General features: G+C 38.9%; 1 protein-coding gene across 1 annotated transcript; it reads right to left on the reverse strand.

The window, feature by feature from the left end:
* Nucleotides 1–3306: 3306 nt before the first annotated feature.
* LOC140478612 (extracellular calcium-sensing receptor-like) lies at nt 3307–12458 on the reverse strand. Its single transcript, XM_072571830.1, has 6 exons — nt 12361–12458; nt 11765–12053; nt 9247–10080; nt 8799–9026; nt 4309–4432; nt 3307–4220 (listed from the first exon to the last, which is right to left on the reverse strand). Exons 1-6 carry the CDS (start codon nt 12435–12437, stop codon nt 3307–3309), a joined length of 2466 nt encoding a protein of 821 aa, XP_072427931.1. The 5' UTR covers nt 12438–12458.
* Nucleotides 12459–15128: the final 2670 nt, after the last annotated feature.

A 15128-nucleotide genomic window follows, 5' to 3' on the forward strand; every position in this document is an offset into this window, starting at 1 on the left:
CTAACTGCCTTTGAACTGAATAGTTTCCGAGGTCATTTCAGAGAGCTACGTATATCTGTGAGTGTATGTGAATGCGTGTGTGTTTGTGCAATGTATTTTTTTATTCACTCAGTGGATGTGGACGTCAGTGGTTCGGCTAGCATTATTTGTCCATCCCGTTTTGACATTGAGAAGGTGATAGTGGCTATCTTCGTGAACTATTGCAGTCCATTTCGTAGATACACTCTCTTAGCTGAGGTGGAGGAATATCCAGGTTTTGACCAGTGACACTGAATAAATGGTTACTGATTTCCAATTGTGGATGTTGAGTGGCTTGGAAGGGATCTTGCAGGTAGTGGCGTTTCCATGTATCTGTTTCCCTTCTCCTTGACGACGGTGGAGGCTGTGGGTTTGGAAGGTGCTGTCTATGGACCCTGAGTGACTTTCTGCAGTGCATCTTGTAGATAATATACACTGTTGACACTGAGTATCAGTGGTGGATGGAGTGAATATTTGTGTGTGTTATGCCCATCAAGCTGGTTGCTTTGTCTTGGATGGCATCAAGCTTCTCGAGTTCTATTGGAATTGTTCCCATCACGCAAATAGGGAGTGGCTGGTAGACAGGATTTCTGGAGTCAGGAGGTAAGTTACTCATTGTAGTATGCTTAGCCTGTGACCTGATCTTGTAGCCACATTATTGAAATGACTAGTCCTGTTCAGTTTCTAGTCAATGGCAATCCCCAGGATATTGATAACCAGGAATTCAATGAAGCTGATGCTATTGGAGTTCAAGAGGTGAATGTTGGATTCTAACCTTCAAGTACAAGCACAATTCAGTTGCAGTTGATGACTCACAATGCCTCATGCAAAGGCAGTCTAGAGATGCTAGATTTGTTTGAAGACTATCCAAGTTAATACAGCGATGATGTCACACACATGATGTAGGATAATCTCAATGTAACTACTCTGTCTCTACATCGACTGTGCAGTGGTCATTCTTACTGATAATATCTAGGGCAGATTCATCTGTGGGCTGGTGGATGGATGAAAATGGGGTCAAGTGCATTTTTCGTTCTTGTTTGTTCTCTCACCATCTGCTGTGAACTGAATGTAGGAGATGTAGCCTTTAGCACTTGATCAGTTTGGCCAGCAGTAATGTTGCTGAACCAATTATGGTGGTAGACATGGAATTCCATTGTGCAGAATATATTTTGTGCCCTTGCCAGTCTCCTTGCTTCCTCCAAGTGCTGCATGGGGAAGTATTGCTTCGTCAGCAGAAGAGAAGAGTGTAACAATACCACTTGGCTTTGTTGCGCTTTGGGCAGTTCCAGAGAATATGTGGGCTGACACTATGGTATGTGCAGGAGTTGGGACTTGGCTCAGGAATTGGCAGAAAAAATAGTGGAAGTTGTTTTAAAAATAGAGCCAGTGCGAAGGTGTGTGTGATAAAACAAAAGCAATTTTTAATTGAAGATACACCTTCAATTCAATATATTGCCTTCTTTAATCCTATCATTGTGCATAATTTATTAAGAGCAGTTTGGCACACATATAAAAAAGTCCCGTCTAAATTATTAAAACCTTTGCAATATTAGTGGAGTTTCCTGTAAACAACTATTCTTAGAAAAAAAAGCAATTACATTTAAGTAGAATAACTGAAAGTGATTGTTTGGCATGATTTTAAATGGCACCGGTAACTTTTATTTAAAATAATTTCATGCCACAGAGTGTTATTTGTAATTTCTAAGTTTTACTGCCCACTCTTATTTTGCTTCCAAGTCTAGACTCTGTCAATAACAAGCTAAATGCATCAGCCCACGCATAAATAACACAATGTTCAGAAAAAGTTGTAAATCGAAATATCACTTGCCTGACTTCATCTGTGATCAGAAGAGTCGGCATAGTGAAGAATTAGATGAATTATGATACTAATTTATAAGGGTGCTAGTTATTCTTCAGATAGTTGCTACTAAAGAAAGTATCTGTTGGACATAGTGGAATTGAAAAATACAGATCTGAAAAGAGTGTGCACTACCAGTCCCACATGATCTATCACCGTTACTATATAAATAAGTTGATTAAATTTACAAAAGAATCAGAATGTGAGTTGTTTTGACCAATTTGTTATAATTAACACTACTGCTTCTGAAGTGAACATGTCATCGAATGTTATTCGTTGATCATTATGTTTTGATTATTCCTTTCACCATTTATTTCTGTCATTGAAGGAAACTGAGTAAATACCGTTAAGAATACAGTATTTTGTTTTGAGGATTCATGCTTGAAGAACTGTGGACAGTAGTTCGTTTGGAGTACTGAAGAGATACCTGGACTGTTTCTTCCAAAGAAATGTCACTAAAAGGCTATTGGATTTTTACTTCAAGATACTTCCAGGAAATTAAAAAGCTTAATTTTGCATATGTTGACATGTCCATGTTGATGATACTGTCTTTGGATATCATTTAGAATTTATGTGGGTACAGCCATCTGAGAAAAAGAAGCTATCAAGTTCATCTTCTCCCTGTCTGCGGGATACCCTTTTTGAGGGTCCACTATGAGATCTGACGTACTGATCCACCTTTTTTTTCAGAAAAGTCTCTAAATTCTCTCTAATTCCTGAACGAACTGCACCTGTAAAAGTCTCAGTGACAATTGTCTGTGTTTATTTAGCTTGGATATTGACCAAAAATCATTTTGAACATTTCATAAATGATCCTTCAACAACCAACAAGTGCTTCACTTTCAAATTAATTTCTGCACAAAATGTTTCTTATTCTTCCCTGAATTGTTGTGCATGTAGTGGGTGCTTATTTAGAAGTATAATTCCAACTGTATGTTAATCAACTTTATTAGTTTGCTGAAATTTTTTCACAATAAAATGATAGATTCATTGTTTATTATACACGTCTGGTCGATGGATCTTTTTACTCTAAACCTAATATAATTATGTTATACAAGTGCCCGTATTAATAATGCATTAAAGCATTTAAGTTGATGCTGTGGTCAATGGAATGGTGAGACGAGGGAAAGAGGCCATGTGCTCCTCCAGAGTCAGTCACAACAGTACTATAAAACATTGTCAAACTATGTGGTGTGCAGTTATTGATGTTACATCGTCAGTGCAATGTTGATGATACTTAACAAACGACACTTCATGTAATACGCCAAAATGCAATTGATTTAAAATATGTCCTCACCTTCTTCGCTAATAATATCTAGTTATATATTCATTACTTTACTTAAACAATTAAACATTTATAATTTGATCATAATTAAAACTACATCACTGTGAACAGTGACTATTGTTACAATCTCTTTTTGTTTTGGCTACGATCCCTTTGAAAGCTCTTTCCCCATCAAAAACTTCTTGGTGTTATTTTCTGGTTTCAGCAATACGACATAACATTTTGGAACAAAGATACAAAGCAGAAGTCCAAAGTTAGAAGTCAAAATAGCAAAAACCTCTGAAGCAGTGGTGTATTTTCCAGGAGAGCTTACATAAGCTGGGATGAAAGCTATCCAAACCGCACAAAATGTAAGCATGCTAAAAGTTATAAATTTAGCTTCATTAAAATTATCAGGCAGTTTTCGTGCTAAAAATGCAAGGACAAAGCAGACACAAGAAAGAGTGCCAATGTAAACTGAAACTAAATAAAAGGCAGTTACAGAGCCCACATTGCATTCTAAAATGATAATGTCGTTATAGTATCTGGTATTTTTCATGGGAAATGGGGGTGCCATAGCCAACCACAATGCACTTATTATACCTTGAATGAACGTGAGAACAAAAATGCTTAAACGTTGCTGTGTGACACCAAAGTATTTTAACATGGTATTATTTGGAACTCTTGCCTTAAACACAAACAGTACAATCATTGTTTTAACCAAAATACAAGAGATAGATAGAACGAAGGAAACTCCAATTGCAGTGCAGCGTAAAATACATGACCACGGTGAAGGTTTCCCTATGAATGTAAGGGAACACAAAAAACAATGCGCTATTGCAAAAAGCAGAAGGAAGCTTAACTCAGAGTTGTTTGCTTTGACAATAGGAGTGTCTTTATACTTTATGAAAACTATTAATGTTGCTATAGCTAGGCAGACTCCAACCAGTGCAAGCGTTGCTAATACAATTCCCAAGATTTCAGTATAAGACAGAAACTCAATTTCTTTTGGTACGCATTTATCTCTCGATATATTGGGCCAGTACTCTGTTGGGCACTTGACACAGTCAGTTGAATCTAAAAGAAAGCAATTTATATGTAAGTTTGAAACTAAATTTATTAATCTCTTTGCAATATGTACAGTGAAGTATGCTCTTTAACAAACCTGTGGTGTTACTAACTTCCCCTTCAGAACATGGCGTACAATCAAAGCAACAAATGGGTCGTCCTTTCCTAATAAGCTTTCTTGTACCAAGTGGACAATTTTCGGCACAAACTGCACGAGGAACCTGGAGATTAAAAAGAGTAAAAACAACAAGGTATTGTGTTGAAATATAAAAATGAAACGCAATCTGTTATTGCAACTAATTGTACAGATGGAAAGTGTATATAAACTGAACATATTGTTACATATGAATGTGGGTATGTTGAAGCTACAGAGCTGGACCAAAAAATGAGTGATAGCAGACTTACCACAAATTTTATATTGATCAAATAAAAGGGAAAACAGGCCAATGTGTGTGCAATCGTTGACCCGTGATCTTAGTTTTACACTATGACTGAAGGTCTGGTCGACTTTTGACAAGCTACCTCTCAGCAAGGTGGAAGGAGGAGATCGGGGAGTAAACCACAAAAAACTACAGCAATATATTTTTATATAGGGCCTTTAACAGAGTTAATTACCTCAAGTCCGTCCTCCACTGTTATTATTATTCAGAAATTGAAAGCAAGTCACATAAGAGATTATTAGGACAGATGACAAGAAGCTCGGTTAGTGGTAAAATTCAACAAGCACCTTAAAATAGGGAAGGGAGGAAGGGTGCAAAGTTCATGGAAGAGGCATGCAGAGGAGCTAAGCGGGACTGTTTCAAACAGAACAGGACTAAGTACAAGCTCTGGTGTTGGCAGCACATATCTGGATGACGTAAGTTTTGAAGTACAGAAAATTAGGAGTCAGCCATGTCAGCACCGGAATAATCAACAGATATTAATGGAAGAAACAGCATTTTAGCAGTTGGGGCATAATCAAATAGATCTGGACATATGTTGTTTTGGAAGCATAGAGTCATAGAGATGTACAGCATGGAAACAGACCCTTCGGTCCAACCCGTCCAAGCCGACCAAATATCCCAAACAAATATGATCTCAAACATGACTTCAACCTGTGTCCCCCTGATCCTTGTATAAGAGAAAACAGTTTCTCTCTATGTTCTCTGCCCAGATCCTCATGATTTTGAAAACTTCCAACAAATCTCCTCTCGACGGAAACGGCCTCAATATCTGCAATCAATCGTGATAATCGAAGTTTCTCATTTCTGCAGTAATTCTTGCAAACAGCCTTTGTACTATCTCCAATACAGTCACATCCTTCCTGAAGTGTGGCGCCCAAAAAATATAAACAACCCCCAGTTGGGGTGTAAGTAGTCTCTTACACAAGTTCGACACAAAATCTTCCTCAATGGTCTGAATATTTTGCTTGAAAATAGACTTTTATGAACTCTGTAACTCATGTCTGGGCAGATATTCTTTACATGAAATAGGAAGCTGACAAAAGCCAATATTTCCATTTGTTATCCAACATGATGGAAAACTATGAAATTGTGATTAGTTTAAATTCTCTTTAATACACGTTCCTCCATTTCAATAGAATGAAACAGGCAAAACAAAAATAAAAATCAATCACCCATTAGATTCACTTGTAAATTAGACGATCAAAACTGGGCTGATAGCTTCCTACAGTTGATCATCAGGGCACTTGGATCATCCAAAAATAGAATCCATAGAGGATGGAATCAACCCATTCAGCTCATCAAGTCCACACTGGCCCTTTGAAGAGCTTCCCACCCTATCTCTGTAACTGTGCATACCCCATGGCTAATTCCCCGAGTCTGAACACTCCTGGATGCCTTGGGTAACTTAGCATGGCTACCTTACATGCACACCATTGGAATATCATAGGAAACCAGAGCACCCAAAAGGAAAGCCACGCAGACAATATACAAACTCCACACAGTCACCTGAAGGTGGAATCAAACCCAGGCTCCAGAGGTTGTGAGGTAGATGAGCTAACCACTAAGCCATCATGCCACTTCACTTCAGCTGTACCATCAATACCTTTCCTCCTATCAAAAGGCCAGAAGAAGGCGTGTTCTCTGCTATTTGCACAGAGATCAGCACCATTTGCAGCCCTTGAAAGAATGAAACAGTCCATGTCCACATGGAGTGAGAACAGAACAGCATTTGGGCTTGAGCTGATAAGTGACTAGTAACATTTACAGCATGCAAGTTCCATGAAATCACCATCTCTAATGCAAATCTTTCACCTTCCCCTGTCATGAAGTCTCACTTCTGTCCTCAAAAAAATTCCTGAAAGCTTCCTTTCAATGATCCTATAAGCGTTATGCTTACAAAACAACATCAGAATTTTGGTGTCAATGACTCACCTCTTGAATCACAAAGCATTTCCACCATCTGCAAGGCACAAGTCAGGATTGTTAAAAAAAATCCACCTTACAAGTGCAGCTCCATCAATACAATTGAAGCTCAATGTTACCTGGGTCAAATCAACCTGCTTGATTGGCATCCCACCCCTAAGCTTACATGTTCTCTGCCTCCTGCACCAGTGTGGAGAAGCAATGTTACTATTTGCAAGATGTGCAGTAACAATTCCCCAAAGCCCATTCAACAACATCTCCTGAACCATGACTTCCAAACCTTCAAACACAAGGCTGGCAGATGAATGGAAACACCATTCACCATTCCAAGTAAAAAGCAACCCAGACTTGGAAATATTGCTGTTTCTTCTTGATTACTACATCACAATTTTGAAACTCCTTCCATACACGAATGAACTGTTGCATTCACAAAATGGTCTGTATTGATTCAAGATGGCAATACATATCACCTTCTCAGGGGTAAATAACAATTGGCAATAACGGTGAATATTATCAGCAATGATTCCATTCTGTGGAAACGGACTAATTGTTCTCAAATTGAATTCCAAATCAGCAGCAACTAATGTGTTTTCATTGTACTGGTTAGTAAAGTGTACATTTTTTTCACATTGATTATGTAGTATGTGACTGGAAGATGCAAGCATTTTAGTAGATAAATTACAATTTATGATTGGAGACAATAGCTCCAAAAAGTGTGAATCCTGTCTTCCCATCAAAAATTCATGCCAAGGGAATTTACAATATCAAAGTAACTACCAGACAAGATTGCTATGAAAGTATTTATGCTCATCTCATGCACAACATTTACCAACACCACACACCATCCGTCGCCCTGTGACTGATGGACATGGAAGATGGAAATTAAACTTCCTGAAATCGATGTAATGTTATAACTTATTGATAAATCATACTTAAAATTTGAGACATCACTGCTTCGTGAAACCGTAACCACTATGAAGATTATCAGTCATTGATAAAATGATAGTAAATGGGTTCAAGCCTTACTCCAAGAATTGGAAAGAAACATCCACTCCTGAGGAATGTAATGTGCTTGGAAATATTTAGATTACTTACAGTGTGGAAACAGGCCCTTTGGCCCAACAAGTCCAACCCCCTGAAGCACAACCCACCCATACCCCTACATGTACCCCTTTTTACCTAACACTACGGGCAATTTAGCTTGGCCAATTCACCTGACCTGCACATCTTTGGACTGTGGGAGGAAATGCAGACACACGGGGAGAATGTGCAAACTCCACACAGTCAGTCGCCTGAGTCGGGAATGGAACCCGGGTCTCTGGCACTATGAGGCAGCAGTGCCACCGTGCCACCGTGCCGCCCAGATGATTTCAAGATGAGATACCAAATCAAAGTCACAGTTCCAGTGCACTCCACTGAGTAAAGTCAATAAGTAAAACTATGTCCTGGGCAATATATATATATATTAAACTACATCAACAAAAAAGTCACATGGTTGTTATCCTGTTGTTATTTTTAGGAGCTTGCTGTCTGACAGATTGTGTACAGTTATACGTGCTACATCATAGTAAAGATGCAAATACATTGGACAGAGGGCCAAAGCGAAATACTACTTCAGCCATGACGATAGACTGAACAAGTTTGAAATATTCTCCCTGGAGATAAGCAGGCTGAGAGGAGATCTGAATGAAGTTTTCAGAAGCATGAGCAAGTTGGATTGAGCAAATCGGGCGAAGTTCTTTCTGCTTGTAAAAAGAACTAAGAACGAGAGGCATCAGTCACGAATAGATAACACAGGAGAATTGTTGGAGATTAATTTTGGCCCTGGACAGGGAAAATGTTGAAGCCTTTAATTTTTACATGAGTAGTTGTTATAATAGAGACACTGCTTCATATAGCTATTCAACTCAGAGTATGGCAACATTTAAACAGCTATGACGCTGGGGTTCGAAAGGAGAATGATAACAGGACAGGAAGAGTCTGGGAAATATAATTTCGTACGTATTATTTAAATATAATGATCCGCAAACTAATCTTAATTAAGCGCTTAGATGTTCCGTTTGGTGTTATGCACGTATATTGCAAACGGCCTTGTTTAGGAAGTTGGAATACAAGAATGCATTGAATGTTAATAATTTTGGAGGGAGTAATGCGATATATCTGATATACACCGCCAGCGGTGCAGAATTTCAAAACTTTGTCATTGTCTTGGTAAGCATACCGTCCTTTGGCCTCCGCGCCATACGATTGATCTTTCATTTAACACAACTTGCTGCCCGGGAGGCGCGGATCCGTCATAATAGCCAATGGTCTGAACGTGTGCAACTCCTTTGGAATTAGTTTGCCAGTTGACTAAATCGTATGCAGCGACTGGGTCTCCCTTTTCATCAAAATAAACGTTGTCACCGTTCTTTGTTCTGAAGTTTACTGTTTGCATATAACGTAGTACCTTTGGAGATGTGAAACAATTGGAAAAATTAAAGACAATTTGACTGCGGGCAACATTGGTGTATGGGATCCGAACAATATATCACACGGATAGTGTAAGCAATTTCGTAAATTAAGAAATCAAACGTAATTGCGCATGAACTGTGAATAATTTTATTTTCGCTAACACCGCCTTTACACTCATGTAAAAGCATCATTTCGGAGTATTTCATTGCTCTTACCTGCCACGGTTCGAAATTAGAAACGATTATACAGGTACTATTTACAAATGGCCCTTCACCATTTTTGCAAGCAAACATATTGTGAAACGCGTGAGCTAAGGCATACACTGCTTTGTACACATTGTAGGTTGAGCCGTCCATCTCAAGGTCAGAATATGCGTTTTGTAGCTCTTCTAAGCGTTCGTTTCCTGTACATCGGCGCATTTCCACCGAACTATTTGCTGGATTTATAGCGTCCGCTGGATTCAAACTGCATTGGAACGCCGTTTCCCAGAACTCTTTCACCAAAACGTCCCCAGAAACCATAAAGGGCTTCACTTGAAGTAGAAACTCCCGCAGTCCCGGGATTTCTGAGCGACGGATTGCTGACCCTATAGTTCCAACCAGGATTTTAACATTCTCTTCCGGAGCAAGGAGATCTGCGGTAACCCAGGCTTCGCTTCCTATCCACTGAATATCAGTGACATTCTGACGTAAAAGTTCTTTCAACAAAATACGCATTTCTTGCGTGGAAGAAAATGCAACTACAACTTTTGTGCTGGCTTTCTTAATAACCTCTACTATTTCCATCATCCTCTCCCTGGGGTCAGTCCTGTAAAAGGATTCAGAGAAGGCAATGCAGACTCCCAACTTCTCGACTGTTTCTATGAACGCTTGCATTCCAAAATTTCCGTAATCGTTGTTGACTCTAATTGTTCCAATCCAAGTCCATCCAAAATTCTTGACAATGTGGGCTAAAAATTTGGATTGATGATAGTCACTTGGTATCGTTCTATAAAACGTTGGGAAGTTGTCTTTGTTGCTAAGGCATGCGCAGGTAGAAAAGTAGCTAACCTGAGGAACAGTGAAAGAAAAATTGCATTACAGAACTATAATGATTCTAGGCAATATTTTACGGATAGAAATATAGATTTGCGAAAACAGAACTGAAGCCTCTGTAGTTATTAAGAATCACAATAGATTCGAAACGTTAACTCTATTTCTCCCTCAAGAGCAGGAAATGCTGGAGACTCAACAAGATCTGGCAGCATCTACGGAGAGAGAAACAGAATTAACATTTCGAGTCAGGCATGACTTCTTCAGAACTGCCTCTTTCTCCCTCTATTAATGCTGACAGACCTGATGGATTTGTCTGGCATTTTCTGTTTTTATATCAGATCTCCAGCATCAGCACTTTTGCTTTTATTTTATAAATCGATGCTTATGAGCACTCCTTACCAAATGTCTCATCTGATCTTATACATTTGGCAACTCATCAATGTGTTCACGAACGCCCCTTGTCAAACATCCAACTCTGTTGACTGTGCACCAAACCACATTATAGGGGTTAGAACTGCCTTGGCTTCAGAGCTTCACACTTCCCAGCTGGAAGCTGTTTTGAAAACGGAATATAGAATATCTGGGACAACGAAAATGTTTTCACACCTTTTGGATCGGTTCAAAAATTGTTTAAAGGTACACAGCTGCATCACTCATGCCCTTTTAATTACTATCTAGCCAAATATTAGAAGTCTAAATGCTGTTCAGACCTTCACCATCTTCTGCAAGCGCTGTGCTCCAGTAAATGTTTCGGCAATAGTTAACAGAAGAGGAGAGTAATTCCATAGGTGTTCATGCTAACAGCCAGGACCAAAGTATATACCACATCTTACTCTGTCAAGTGGCGAGTTAATATCACGCACTGTCAACATTTATTTGCTCCTTGTTAGAACTGGTTCTACGAATTAGATTATTATCACCTCACGGTTTGTTTTTCTACGCTTAATCAAATGTGCATTAAAAAGAACAGAAAATACAATTTCAGATTATACTGAATGGCACGTCTCAATTGAACAATTCAGTTTAATTCACGGCTGTTGTAGAAATTTGCCTGACTGAAGGTCTGGTTCGGTCAGCTGACGTCAGTATTGTCATGCTCAGGATGCTTGCCACAGGAATTTGGAGTTTTGTCTCATCAGACACAAACTGGTTGAAGGTTCCTTCGGTTGAGTTCAACGCCTGGCTAGCGGCGACCTACTAAGTTAGTGTCCCTTTGATTTCACACATTGGCGAACACGAAATCAAAGGTAAACAGAATGGAACATGACAAACGTTGTTACTTAATCAAGGGGGATAATGTCAAGTCAATTTCCGGAGAGGCTTGATCAGTACATGAGAAAACATAGGATTGCATCAAAGCAAAATACTGCGGATGGTTGAAATCGGAAACAGAGCGAATGCTGTCGAAGCTCAACTGGCCTAGTAGTATTTATAGAAAGAGAAACAGGGTTAATGTTTTGAGTCTGGTATGACTCTTCTTCAGTTTAGTATAATGCAGTAAGTTTAATTATTTAGGCAGGCCTCGTATGGACTTAGAAACCGCCATAGATCGTATAGTTTATATTCTGTAAATGCCATGCAGTAACATGTCGATATTGTACATGGATGTTTGTTCAGTATTGATATGAATCATGCGTACGCCTTGCTGTACTTAGAAAATATACCTAAAATATTACGTTGTCCTAATAAACATCCTTACCAATGGGATTCTGAAAGGACTAATCAATCTTGTTATCGCTATTGACTCTGAAGATGAGCCGCCACCAATTAGAGCTGAAACCAGCGGACGTTGATTGCATTTTTCATCCACGACTTGGCCCTTCCCATTGATAAGGGCCAAGGCTGCTTTCGTTGCAATGATTGGCGAGGAACAATCATCATAAATTCGGTAGCCTAGCGAAACATTGGGAAGCAGGGCAGGATTCTTATTTATTTCTTCGATGGCAAAAATCATAGTTTGCACGAGGCGAAACGCTCTGAAATCAAACCTGCGATAAGTAATACACTTCAGATTGGAAAAAAAAAGTCCTCATAAAATTCACTTGCAATACCACAACATCTATATATACAAGCAAATAATATATCTCTAGAAAATAGATACCTTTGCAGTGCCAACTATGAGACAGATGATACTCAACCAAAAATGAGTAAGCAACCTTGCTTTAAAGTTGAATAGCTCTACCCTTGATTCAGTTGGAAGAATGCCTTCCATTTACCGCGTACCCTGCAATCTTTAGGATACCGACTAGCTAATGGGTGCTTGAAGTGATATTTGTTCATACGACCTGAACCAACCTTCTGCATTGTGTCTCCTGTGGCACGTCTTTAAAGGAATGTAGTATTTCAATTCTATCGGAGTGTACATTAAACATTCCTCCTATAATGACTTCACCCTCCTCAACTGAGTGATTTAGGCTGAATTTTCCTCGAAGTTTACATATTTGTTGGTGAGTACACAAAAGAGGAAAGGCAAACACTAAAGCCCAAAACAAAACCTTCATTGTGACTGTGAGGTTCAACTGTTCCTGCGTCACACATTGGAATATTCTTTCATATGTGCATATTATATATAGGTTCGCCAAGAGGGTTGACGGGTAAGATCAGGCTCAATACATTTCAAACGAGCAGCAAAGATATTTACTCTTGCGTTTAAAGTCCCAAAGGAAAAGTAAACGCTATCTGCCTGAGGAAAAACAATTATTCGCCAACCCAAGCGATATTGTTGCTGTTCTCTGATGGCAGAGAACCAATTCTGATCCCAAATGATTGATTCTCAGATTAAAATTTAACCATTGCTGTGGCGTAACGCTGCCGTCATCCTTTAATAGAATATTAAACCGAGGTTGATCTGCTATGGGAAGGATGTTATTAAACTGGAAAAGATGCAAAACGGATTTACAAGATTGCAACCAAGACTGGACGCTTTGAACTAAAAGGGGAAGCTGGATACGTTGGAACTTTATCCCCTGTAGCGTAGGAGGTTGAGGGGTGACCTTATAGAGGTTTGTAAAAGGGACATAGATAAGGGGAATAGCCAAGATCTTTACTTCTGGGTAGAGGAATCCTAAACTAGAGGTAATATGTTTAAGGTGAGGGGAAAGATTTCAAAAGGGACCTTAGGGACAGCTTTTTTCACACAGAGGATGGTAGGTATGGCCAAACATGTCAAAAGCTGTAGTCGAGCTGAGAAGGATAAATTAATTTATCATTGCCATCGTCACATAATATGTAATTTGAAACTCTGTTCATGGTTGATTAAATACTATGGCGGAGTTGAAAAACAGATGAAGGAATGCAAGCAAGATCGATGTGACACTGGGGAGCCCAAAATATTAAAGGCTTTAGAAAGAAAAGTGAGATTGGAGAGGGGGACTTACGTTTTCAAGGACAATTGTGGCAAGTTGGGAGATTTAAAGTGTGAACTTATGATGATAGAATTAAAGGAGAGAGTGGGTTTGTATGAAGGGGCAATAGTTTTTAATATGGAACAACATGGGGAATGCATCTGTCCGTAATTCTGCCTTTAAGATTAAAATCAAAGCATAAAACGTCAATGTAAAAGAATGCTACTGTAGCCTTTAATAAATGTGAAGACGATTGCTTGACCAAGAAGTGATTACTTAAATGGTGCAACTTAGAAATAGGAGAAAGTGAGGACTGCAGATGCTGGACATCAGAGCTGAAAAATGTGTTGCTGGAAAAGCGCAGCAGGTCAGGCAGCATCCAAGGAGCAGGAGAATCGACGTTTCGGGCATGAGTCTGAAAGCGTAGGAGCATTCCTGAAGAAGGGCTCAAGACCGAAACGTCGATTCTCCTGCTCCTTGGATGCTGCCCGACCTGCTGCGCTTTTCCAGCAACACATTTTCAACTGAGAAATAACCAGCTATGACATTTAACACAACAATTTCTTAAATGCCTTGGTTATGTAGATGCCTTGATAAGAATAGAACGCAACGTCAAACAAAAACAACTAATATTAGGTATACCTATGAAGTTCAACTTATAATGATCAACTTATAGATATCTTGAATTAGTCAACCATGCTAAATAAAACACAACAGGAGTTTAGGTGAACCCTTGAAGCTCTAATGCTCAGGATTCAAAAACGATCTGCAACCCTGTTCATCAATCATAAAGATTTTATACATTAAAATATCAAGCTTTATGTTAGCTAATATTTGCAGTTAAAGGTATCTAAAATATATTAGCAATCTTCAGAATTTTTATTGTTTTTTAAGAGAGTGCGTTGTGGATGAAACTTAGCTCCCTGGCAAGATTTAAGAAAAATACCAGATAGTCATTCTTAAACATTAATATAAATGCCCCAGTTAAAGGACTTGGACATCCCCTGAAGTATTCATGGAATATGATGTGTTTGCTTTTTGGTTATTGACAATCAGTGTAAACACATTGGTTTCGTTTTCAGTTAAATTCAGAAAATACCATATTTTCAGCTGAGAGGAATTAAAAGTTAATTTCAGAAGCAATTTTAGTTTATCTGCTATAAGGAGCTTGTACAATTCAATTCAGATGCGAGAAGTCTCTGCAACCACAACGTTTTCGATAGTTTTTTTCCCCCTTTATTCATTCACGGGATGAGGGTGTTGCTGACCTGTCAGAACTTCTTGCCCATCCTTAATTGCCCAGATGGCAGTTAAGAGTTATCCACATTGCTGTTGGTCTGGAGTCATAAGTAGTCCAGACCAGGAAAGGATGGCAGTTCCTTCTCCAAAAGGACATTAATAAATCAGTTGGAATCCCCCCACACACAATTGTTTCATTGTCATCATTAAATGCTTAATTCCAGTTATTTATGAATAAAGCGCTCTAAAGGTTGTACTTCCAAATATACCTGTTGGACTATAACCTGGTGTTGTGTGCTTTTTAACTTTGTCCACCCCAGTTCAACACTGGCACCCTCACATCATAGACAACTCAAGAAAGAGAAATTGGACCAAGTCAGCTAAATGGTTACTTAAAGGGCTGAGATAGGAGAATGAATTATGTGGATTTGAGTGTATATAACATTTGGCTTTTGAAAGAAGTTCTAACGTAGTTTTCAT

Source organism: Chiloscyllium punctatum, chromosome 6 (genome assembly GCF_047496795.1).
Source record: "Chiloscyllium punctatum isolate Juve2018m chromosome 6, sChiPun1.3, whole genome shotgun sequence".
In the NCBI taxonomy this organism is placed as follows: Eukaryota; Metazoa; Chordata; class Chondrichthyes; order Orectolobiformes; family Hemiscylliidae; genus Chiloscyllium; species Chiloscyllium punctatum.